This window comes from Aethalodelphis obliquidens, unplaced genomic scaffold (genome assembly GCF_003676395.1).
Source record: "Aethalodelphis obliquidens isolate GAN/ISIS:26980383/991018 unplaced genomic scaffold, ASM367639v1 scaffold29, whole genome shotgun sequence".
Classification (NCBI taxonomy): domain Eukaryota; kingdom Metazoa; phylum Chordata; class Mammalia; order Artiodactyla; family Delphinidae; genus Aethalodelphis; species Aethalodelphis obliquidens.
In genome coordinates, this window is record NW_020837973.1 from 8,597,734 (window position 1) to 8,609,362 (window position 11,629).

The following is an 11,629-nucleotide window of genomic DNA, read 5'->3' on the forward strand; positions in this document are numbered from 1 at the left end:
TTTCGATTTGTTGAAATTTAATTTATACAGGCTTTTTAGAAACATGCTTCCTGTTTATAATGTTTTCTTATATTCAGATAAAATGAATGCAATCTTGAGTAGTAACACAGGTCACTCTTAAACAATTTATGTATGAAGTTACTTCAAGTTGTGTAGTCTTCAACTAATATTATTGGATGCCATCTGGTATCGTATAGCACAAGGCTAGTGTAATTATTATTCTAGATTAGCATCTTATTATTTTATCTCTTAGCAGAGTTAACTGCAAAGTGTAAGGAAGTAAATGCATTTCTTTAAAAACTTATGGATACCATACTTATGTTTGTGTTCCAGAATTTGCCTTGACTTCTGAAAAAATAACAAGTTTGAATCTTTTGGGCTGGTAGATCCAGCTCCCTGTGCTTGAATTCAGCAGATTGCTCTGTTAACCTGGAGGAATTTGTCTTGTATCCTTATTCTCATTTTTTACCTCTATGTTTCAGGTTTACGCAAATGGCATCCGGAACATTGACCTTCAGTATATCATTCGGAAACTGGCAGCGCCAGTGATCTCTGTGCTCTTGCTTTCCCTGTGTGTACCTTATGTCATCGCGTCCGGCGTCGTTCCTTTACTTGGTGGGTAATGCTGGCTGAGGGCTTCAGAGAGCACCTTTATTCACATCATTACATTCTTGTCACTTATGGTATCAAAGGTTGCCTGGCTCCAAATGCTTTATTGTAAATATAAATCCAGCTAAAACAGTGATTTTAAAAGACTGTTTTTCTTAGATTTCACTAGTTAGGGCAAGATGAGGATCATAAAACGCTTTGGTACAGTTTTTTTCCCTAGGCAGGTGAGAAAGTATTGACATTTAAAAAAACATCCTTTAGCGTAAAAGAAAAACCAAAGAGGAGAAGCTAATTTGTGACACTTTAACATCTAGATATTATCAGCTATGTACTGAAGAATCCTCACACGACCTTAAAGCCAGCAATGTGTTCAGAATTATAAGCACAAAGTTTTCCCCTCCAAATCTTTTGCTTCTATTGAATTCCCTCTGTCAGTTACTAGCATTATCATCCAACAAGGTGTATAAGTCAGAAACCTTGAAGGTCATCCGTGTCACCTGAGGCTCTCTGCTCTTCATACTCAGCTGGGTTCCAAGTGCCTCTGATCTGACCTCTGGAACCCATTCTCTCATCTTTGGAGCCCTTGCCTGCAGCTCACGTTGAGATGAACATCAGCTCTCACCTTAACCTCAACCTCTGCAGCCTCTCGTCTGGTTGCCTTGTTTTGAACTCTCCATCGCTAATTCATTCTCCACACTGCGGCCACGATGACCTTCCAGAAGAATAAATCTCGTTCATACCTTTTTGGTGAACATCCTTTTGTTGGTTCCTCTGTGCCTTTAGAACACAGTCCAGCTCCTCGGGATAGTTCACGAGGCTCTTCCTCTAGCTGGGGCTGGCTCCAGTTTGACGGCACTCCTTGCCTCACTCCATTTCATACAGGATGAGTTTCAGTTAAGCGCCCCTCCCCTCTTCTTAGGAAAAGGACATACTTTCATTTCACTGTCAGCCTTTATACACTTAGAGTTTTTCTTTTTTGGTTTTCCAGGTGTTACTGCGGAAATGCAAAATTTGGTCCACCGGCGGATTTATCCATTTTTACTGATGGTCGTGGTGTTGATGGGAATCTTGTCCTTCCAGGTCCGCCAGTTTAAGCGCCTTTATGAACATATTAAAAATGACAAGTAAGTCTAGCCTTCATTTGTCTAGCTGCTTTTTGTTAAGATGTCTCATTTCTTAATTATTGTGTCTATTGTGATAAATCACAGGAGGGAAAAGTGCTCAGATTCTGGACGTATTTTGAGGTAGAATTGACAGGATTTGCTAACAGATTGGATGTAGAATGTGAAAAAGGGGGTTATCAGGACTTGGTTGGGTCAAGCAACTGGAAATACAGAGTTGTCATCTACGGAGATGAAAAAGACTGGGAGAAACCGGTTTGGGGAGGAAGAGTTCTTAATGTCCATTTGGAATAATTTTCAGTCTGTTTTCAAATGTTTTGGTCTGACAATATATTAAATAGTTTTAGATAAAAATAAGAAGCCTGCTTTAGGAATTAGCAGTGCCTGCCTAAGCCCCTCTTGCAGCCAAGGGCCATTGGGTTACTCTGACCATTGCTGAGAGAAGCTGTGAGGTTACTGCAGAAGCGTTGTGGCGCCCTCTGTTTTGAGGAAACTCTGCGACCTGACCTCTGAGAAATTGAGAACAGCCAAGGAAAACACCTTCTGGGGTAGCAGCCATTTGACCCTCCATGTCCTAATGGAAGGCTGAGTCCTCTTCTGCTTTAATGGCGCCTCACAGAGGAAGTAAGTTTGTAACTACCCATCCTGGTTTGCCCGGGAGAGTCCCAGTTTACACAGGCTGCCTGCGTGTCATTACTAACAGCGCCCCCTTTTACTCGTGAGTGCCGGCTTTGGGCGACAGATTATATGGTCACCTCATTTACTCTGAGGGCTCTTTAAGAGTAATATGTTTAAGAATGAAATTTAGAGAGTGTTCAGGGCTTCTCCAAAGCACTTACTGATGGTAATAAACACTAGAAGGCTTAGGCAGGCTGAGTATTAAGTTCTGTCAACCACGAAAGAATGGGGAGGGGCTTTCAGCGATGAAAGCCCTTTTCCCTCACTTCGCTGTTTTGGCGGCACAGTCAGTCCGGCACCAGCGCAAAAGAGACACACCCTCGGGAGCTGCCTGCAGCCCAGTGCACTCTATTATCTTTCCCCACCGTTGCTTCGTTGCTTCGTGCAGAAAACCGTTGAACTCGGGCTCGACAGAGGGCGTGTCTTGTTCACCATTATACATCCACAGTGTATCTGCCACAGGGCTTGATCCCGAGGAGGTGCCAAGTGTGCGTGTGTGCGTGTGCGCTGTGGGCATGAGAGGCTGCTGGGGTAATAGAACTGGCTATGGGTTCAGAGTCTCGTTTTTCTGCCCCTGAGTTACTTTTCGGTTTGGGGCAAGTTTACCTTCCTTTTCTCTCTGTGCTTGCTATCTTGATGTGGTTTGTGATTACATGTGTGTCAGGTAGTGCCATGTGTATTATCATGTCAGATATTGCTCAGTTGTCATTGTTCAAAGCGTTTACAAATTCCTCACAAGTTGAAAAAACACCGGTTGGTTGGGGGACAGTGGGATAAGGAATGATTAACTTCGGGAAGAGAATCAAGAAGACAAAAAGAAAAGGGGTGAAACAGTGAGCTTGTGATGAAGAAGCAGTAGGGTTAGTGGAATGTTTTAAAAAGTGAAATGTTAAGCTTCTTGGCGTAAATTGCCAGAGTACCTCATGAGACCTGTTTGTCAACAGAAAAGTGATAGATGAAAGTCAGGGTGGAGGAAGTCACGGGGAAAAATAAAAGTTGCCACACGGAGCCCTCCACACATGCCAGGCCTTTGTTACCGAGGCTTTTGCCTGCTTTCTGTTTCTTACAGCAATCATAGGACTATTGTTCTCATTTTATTGAAGAGCAAACTGAGCCTCAGAGACCCCAGCTCCCTGGCAGCCCTGTCACGTGCTGGCCTCACTCTCCTCCTCTTACACAGATGTGTAAAGTCCTGCCGGGCACGTCTTGGTCTGCACTGCTGCCTCCAAGTGGGTCCCCGTGCCCGCTTGAAACCATCACCCACACCGCCCCCACCCCCCGCAGCTTGTTGCCATCAGCGTTGTCACCCACTCTTCTCCCGGGTCAGCCTCCAGGCCCTTCGCCCACGGTCACTGCAGCCCACCACTACTGCTCCCCCCAGCTCCTGCTGGCATCATGGGGACGCTGTGTCCTGGTGGAGGACCTCCAGCCCTGTCATCCCATCCACAGGCACTTCTGTCTCCGTTTCTGCAGTCCTGCTCCCTTTGCCATCACCTCTCATAGGTTAGGAGCACTTAATACTCTTTCTTGGACCATAACCTCGTACCTTCTGTCAGTCACTTGCATACAGTCATTTCTGTGCCCTCTTCCTTTGACCTCCTTGAAATCTTTGTCCTTTGATTTCTCCTTTTCTTTAGAACTAGAGCTTTTCAGGTTTTACTCTCCTCCCTACCCAGCTTTCTGATTATCATATTTCCAGTCCATTTCTTCAGATCTGTCCACTTACCTGTTTTGTAAAATATGATCCATAACAGATAAATCCCCTGAATAAGTTTATTATACCTTACCTACCTCTGGCCTCCAAGAGTCAGTTTATGAGGGCCCCTCACCTATGGACCAGAGCCTGTACTCCACTGCATAGCATCTGAGGCCTTCTGACATGTGCTGCTCTCATGTCTTCCCATAAATCCATACCTTTGCTATGAGATGCCTGCTTTTGTGCTGTTTGCCAGTATTCATTCTAGACTCCCCTTCTACCTACCTAACTACTGAAGGGTTTTAAGTGAGAGTGAAGTGATCTGATTTACATTTTAAAAAATGTATCACTGGCTGCTCTAAGGAAGAATGTTTTAGTAAGTAAGATCACATAAGAGAGTAACCACCCTGTTTTTAACAACCTAGGTACCTTGTGGGCCAACGCCTCGTGAACTATGAACGGAAATCTGGCAAACAAGGCACATCTCCGCCGCCTCCACAGTCATCCCAAGAATAAAGTGGTTGTCTCAACTACGTTGACCTTCCCCCGCCTTTACGTGTCCTTTTTTGTGGACTTCTCTCTGGAGATTTTCCCCAGTGATCTCTCAGCGTTGTTTTTAAGTTAAGGGTATTTGACTTGGGTTTTCAGCATTCAGCAAGCAGCAGTGCGAGGCTCTGCTGCCCTTCCTGCATCTTCTGACATCATTGCTGTCTGAGGTCTGTATATGTGTAAATAGAAGTTCCTGGATACCCTAAAACCTTGGATTAAACAGAATGTGCATTGTACATCTTTAAACAAAATGTATATTAATTTATTAAATCTAGTTGTCACTTTATTTTGGACCTGCTGTGATCTTGACAGGAAATGTGCCACAGAGCCATAGTGCAGAGGCAAGACTTCTTAATGACGTCTTTTGGAATGCAATGTCCTGGTGTTCCTAGCAGTTCTTATTAAGTGAACTGTACATTCTGTCTTGGCTGTTCAGACCTTACCAAGAACATAAAAGGAAATAAGTAGAAATCAACAGTGGAGTGTCTGTGGTAAGAAAACATGAACTTGTGCTTCACTGTCAATCGTTTTTGGAAGTTATTTTGTATAACACCAAAGCTGTTGTACATTTTCTACTGCCTGATTTTTTTTCATGTGTCTGTGTTTGTAATATTGTATAGTATCTTGTGCTAGGTGAGGAAATTATTTTTAATTTTGATAATTTAATATTCCTAGTGATCAGCATCAGGAGTTGGGTTTTGTGTTTGTTAGGGACGTGTCTATACTTAGAGAAAAGAAGAAGTCCAAAAGAAGATTTTTCCTTAGATCCTCCAGCCCCCTTTTCCCACACACAGCTGTCTTTTCGTCAGCAGTGGCCAAAGTCATGGAAGATCATAAATCTTACAGGATAACATCACCAGTGATACTGCATCTTCCTGAAATAAGGACATACTGAAATGTTTTGTCAAATGTAGATGGGGTTTGTGGTCTTAGATTGACAGCGTTAGAGAAGACGGGTTAGAACCCCTGGTCCTGCTGGTTAGTGCATCATTGGGTGAGGATTAGGGGCAGTGCATTTCTCCAAAGTTTCCAGAGCTTTTTGTTTACAGAATAAAACTATAAATAAAACCAACTTGATTTTATTTGACCAGAAGGAAGCTGACTGAGCTGGCCTTTTAACATAGGAGTACAGAATATATTTCATTGGAAACGTGCTGTAAAAATCTCAGAAAGCAGAACACTTAGAAACTTGGTTTTCCTTCATAACCAAAGCTTCAAGTTAGAAGTTTAGAGAAATAGAATGGTTGGGCATGTGATCCAGGTTTTTAATGGTGATGGTATATGGTAAGGGTAGTGTTTGTTTTTGAATGATAACTTAGTTCTCAGAGAAAATGGACAGCATAGATCTGAAGAAACCATAAAAGAATTTCCATATAGTATTAAAACCCATAGGCTTAAATCTGAGAATTTTTAAAATATGAGAGTCAGCCAAACATAAGTTACCAAAAGCAACACGTTCTGGTTGTTTTATATTTCAACAGTTTTTCCTGAAGTGGTAAGTGATTACTTTAAAACATCAGTATCAAAAAAAAAAAAAAAAAAAAAAAAAAACTCGACATAGGATTCAGTGTTACAGTTTTTCGCACTTTGTAGTAGCCCTTTCTCATATTTGAAATAAGGCCTTTGCTAGCCCTACCTTTACTTAGAAATTTAGTCCTACTGTAAAAATTAGGAGCATTTTAAACATAATGCCACCTGTCATGGTGTATGTCTATATCAATTGTTCTCTTTGGGAGAAAAATATTATCAAATTGGGCATATAACTTGATCGTGTTAATTTAAGTTTCTTTTTTAATTTTTCAGAGAATTTGTAGATCTTGATAATAAAGTTATTGGAACACACTTATCTGTTTTACCAGAAAGAGATCTAGGCAGATATCACAAAAGATTAAAAATTGTTATTCTACAAAATTTTAAGTGAATCTTATCAGATATTTTGTAAAAAAAAAACAAAACACCAAAAAACAACATATAATATACATATATATATGTGTGTGTGTGTGAAAATATATATATATATATATATATATATATATATATATATATATATATATATGAATGGCCAAAAAGTTGCCCTCCATTTCACTGGCAGATAACTTTATCTTGTCTTACTTAAGGATTTCCCATGGTTTTTCAGTTGTGCTTTGTCCTGTTTTTTTCAATAAGGTGAATACTTTCATAAGGAAAGCATTTGCTGGCATACTATTTACTTGGGTAGCATCAAGATTTTATTATTAACCAATAGTCTTATAAATATTTACAACTTCTAGTTCAGAAAGTGCTAGTATTGCTGCCCTTCTTCATGTAGAATTAAAAAAAAATAATAGTGTAGTTTTGCTTCATTTTACATTGGGCTAAGACTGTCTTCAAGGAATTTAATTAGGAAAGAAGACCTTTTTGCTTTATTTTTACTATTTATAAATTGAAGACAAATCAACATTTGGGGTTAGTTTTACATGACCAGTTATCAAATGGTCATAGTATGAAGTATGCAGTTGTTCATTATTAGCAAATTCTGTTTGATTTTTAAACTATTAAGTACTAATAGTTAAGATGAACACTGAAGAAAAATGCCAATGTGAAGTTTGTGTATAGCTAGCCTTAAAAACCTCCATGTTTTTAGGTGATTTTTTTCCTGTTCTCTGGAGAAACAGTGGAGATTGGACATCTCAATTCCAGATGTAAATGAAAAGTAATTTTTATTTCAGCATTTAATATAACTGTTATTACTGTGGATTCTTGTCTTGTGTTTTTTCTTTCCCTTATTCAAGTAATAGAGAAGAACTTTTTCTCAGATGATTTGATCTTAGATGATATGTCCTTTCTGTATTGGCAAAATGCTACTATTAAGGTGTAATTCTTGAATTTAGGTTGAATTGATGACTTTTTAAAACAAAACAGTGAAGCACTGGACATTGCTACATTGTATTGCATTTGCAAACACACACACACACACACACACACACACACACACTCACACACACTCACTCACTCTGAAGAATGTTGCACCAGTATAAGAAGACTGGCACTTTTTTAAACGTTGCAAGTGAGCTACTTACTCTCATTTTCAGGATTGAGTATTTTAAAGCTCTCTACTTACTGTGATAAGTTTTTTATATTGTAAAATTAAATGATTATGTTTAAAATACTCCTTTAGAATGTTACCTATTCAGTTGCCATCAAGAAGAAAACAAATGTCTTACTACAAAGGTATTACTGAAGCCTCACTTGTGGAGATTCTCTAACTTCCTTGTATCTACTTAATTAACGTGCCCCTCAATCAGATGTTTTCCTTTCAGTCCATTACTGCCCTGTGTCATTTTTTTAATCAATAAAACAGCCATCACGAGTAAGGGCTTCTTTCAGGTAATCCCCAACAATATCTTTGGCATTTAATACAACATAAAGATAAGACAGGATACATCTGTTTTCATTCCCATCTATTTTGTATGAGTGCCTCATTTTGTAGTCATGAAATTAATATAGTACCTTAAATGAAAATGTAATGACCATAAGGCCTAGAAATGACTGTTGTAGAAGCTCAATGAATAGAACATTTACTTAGTTGGGATGTTAGTTTTCTATTAAATACCTTAGATACCCAGACCAACTTTATGTGTATATATTCTAAAGTGCTCCCTTTTTTATGTGGTTGTTTGTTGCCTTCTGAGTTGAGAGAAAAATTGAATAAAAACGTTAGTTGTAGCCTAGTTTTTTTGGTTTATTTTTGCTTTGTTGCAAGATTGCTTCAGAATTATGAAATGTGCATTATTAGTTGGCACAGGCAGATAATCCAGATCGTTAAAAGTATAATAATTATGGAAGAAAAAACTCAAGTTACATATGATTATAGCCCCTCCGTTCTAAGTAGGAACTTGAAAGTATAGTTGCAGAAGACACACCTTCCCCCTCTCTCCCTCCACTGTGGTTACAGCCCATCCTCACTGGGAAGAGCGAAGCCCTTCTTCTTGTGCCACAGGCAGGATGCCACCCAGCTCTGCGCCTCCACTGCAAGATCTGAGTGTAAAGTTTCACCAGGTTGTCTTTTAGGTGGAGATTTGGATAGAGTAAAAGTCCACTTCACATACTGATCATATGTATCAGAGAAAAAGGAAAGGGTTGCTTGAGGTTTTTAAAGTGCCCTTTGTGAAGAGATCCTTTTGTTTCTAATTTTTGTTTCTAGGTTCAGAACTTTTTCTATGATTTTTTAAAATCATTTATGCATTTTTATTTATTTCAAATGCAGTGGTGGTAGGTGAAATGCTATTTGATCCATAGGGCATGTGTAATCTGTGAAGTTGAACTTTATTGCAAAGGAAATTGTACAGTGAAATCTCAGAAAGTGGCCATGAATTCCCTCCTCCTACTGTGCAGTTTGCAGCCACTCTTGTTGCGAACAGAGCCAACATCACGAGTGAAATGAGGGTCTGAGGAGGTGAATTCTCCCCAGCCCCACTCTCATTTTTTTTTGGTGTCTCTTTTGTTTCCAGCACTGTACTTAGTACTGTAGTAGAATGAGGTATGGGGTCTGCCTTCAAGGAGCCCAGTTAGAATGGAAAAGAACAAAAAAATGAGCAGAAGTTTCCATTGTAGGTAGGAGTCAAATGCCACAAGGAACACAGAAAGGACTCACCTTGGGCGAGGCTGTGATGACCTGGTGGCACTCAAGTCCTGTTTTGTGTATACAGGCACCCCTCCCACACACCCACACCACAGTTCCTCTTTCACCCTCTTGCAGTCTACTTCTGCTCAGTCCCACATGGCATACACCTGTCTGTATGTCAACAGCAGTAACCCACTTTACGGTGTCTAATCGTCATTTTGAAATTTCTTCCTTTACATATGTAACAGTGCCATGTCTTTCTGCTTCTCCATGTTGGTTCAGTAACTTTTCTTTAGGACAAGAAGCTTCATACACGAGAACCCCACTCATTCACTCCTTTCTTTGCTTAAATGGAGCAATCCCTTCTGCTAGCTGCACAAATCCAAAGGTGTGATGGAGCAGAATAGAGAGTCCAGAAATAGACCTACATGTATACAGATAGCTGCTTTTTGACAAAGGTGCAGAAGTCAAACAAATAGTGCTGGAGTAATTGGACGTCCAGATACAAGATTAAAAACTGATCCATATCTCAACAGTTGTAAAAATTAACTCATGGATTACAGTCCTAAATGTTAAAACCCCAAACTATATAACTTCTAGAAGAAGACCAAGGGGAAAATATTCAACCTTGGGTTGTAACCCCAAAAGCACAATCCATAGAAGAAAAATTTGATGAATTGGGCTTTATCAAAATTGAGACCGTCTGCTCTTTGAAATACAGTGTTTCGAGAAACAAAGACAAGCCATGGAGTGGCAGAAAATATTTACAGAACATTTCTGATAAAATGCATTCGGAATAAAGAAGTCTCTAAACTCAGTAAGAAAACCTATTTGCCCATTTTAAAAATGGGCAAAATATTTAACACACTTCACTGAAGAGGAGATAGATATATATATATATATATATATGGCAAATTACGTGAGAAGATGTTCAACAGAATTAGCCATAAGTAAAATGCAAATTAAAACCACAACGAGATGCCCGTTCATACCCATGAGAATGGCTAACACTAAAAATACCATACCACGTGGTGGGGAGGATGTGGAGAAACCGGAACTCGCCCCGCTGGAGGGAATGTAAAATGGTACAGCTGCTTTGGGAAATAGCTGGGCAGTTCTTAAAAGGTTAAAATCTGATTACTTACCACTCCTAGGTCTTCACCAAAAGAAAATGTGTAAGTCCGTATGAAGACTTAAACACGTGCGTGTTCATAGTAGCTTTATTTGTACTAACCCAAAGCTGGAAACAATCCTCGTGCCCATCAACTGATGAATGGATAAATGATTATCCATATAATGAGATACTGCTCAGCAACAGAAAGCAGTTCACTATCCGTATATACAGCTTGGGCAAATCTCAAAATGATGCTGAGTGGAAGTAGACAAAAAGTGTACTGTGTGCTTTTCATTTATATAGAATTCTAGAAAATACAGAGTAACCTACAGCAATCTAGAAAGCAGATCATTGCGGGTAGGGGTTGGCAAGGAGGGACGTGGGGGGATTTCACAGGCATGTGAAGAGACGGGGCGGAGAGGACGCATGTGTGTGACGGATGTGTTCACTATCTTGGTGGAGTTCTGGTTTGACATGTCAGGGTGTACCAAACTGTACAGTTTAAATTTGTGCAATTTACTGAATGTTAATTACACCTCAATTTTAAAAAGTATTATGTTCATACACTGTCTTTGACCATTTCACACCTTCCTCTTCCTCAAAGTGCCACCTTCTCCGCCTTCCTGACTTTTGGCTGATGATTTTTATTCCTATTTCACTTAGAAGATAGAAGCAATCAGAACAGAACTTTTCACAAGTTCACACCCTCTGCCCCATCACCCCCTGTGTTTATTGTGCTCCAGGCAGCCTCCCCTTTTCCACAACAGGTCAAACCTCAGGGCCTTTGCATTTGCTGTTTGCCATGCCTTAATATTCTTCCTCCAAGCTCTCCCCAACCTCCTCGTTTCTATACTAAAATGTCTTTCTTAGGGAGGCTTATCTGAAATTGTAGCTACTTGGGCATTCCTGTCTCCTGCTATATTTTTCTCTTTCGTATTAACGTACTGTACAGTTTACCTATCTTGTTTGTATTTGCATGTTTTTCCCTCACTTGAATGTAAGCTCCAGAGATTGAAAAAAAAAAAAACTATTTGGGGATTACTACTGTATTCCAGGACAGTCCTGGGACATATTGGGCGTTCTATAAATATTGTTGGGTAAGTAAATAAATGAATCAGAATAATGTATATATGGTTAAAATAAAACCTGAAAGCCATCCTCCAGAGGTGAGCACTGTCAGTAGCTTGGTGTTTGCTTCCAGACTGTGCTGTGCATAAGCATTCGTTCACTGATGCTCTTATCAACACGGGCTGCTCTGC

General features: G+C 39.8%; 1 protein-coding gene across 4 annotated transcripts in view; it reads left to right on the forward strand.

The window, feature by feature from the left end:
* The window catches only part of MARCHF6 (membrane associated ring-CH-type finger 6), a 76,249-nt gene extending 67,886 nt beyond the window's left edge, over positions 1–8,363 (forward strand). For all 4 annotated transcript variants that reach the window (XM_027125322.1, XM_027125319.1, XM_027125318.1 and 1 more), the window contains 3 exons: positions 483–615; positions 1,598–1,733; positions 4,530–8,363. In XM_027125322.1, coding sequence (XP_026981123.1) covers positions 483–615; positions 1,598–1,733; positions 4,530–4,620 — 360 coding nt within the window. In that variant the 3' untranslated portion in view covers positions 4,621–8,363. The remainder of the gene's footprint in view (positions 1–482; positions 616–1,597; positions 1,734–4,529) is intronic.
* Positions 8,364–11,629: the final 3,266 nt, after the last annotated feature.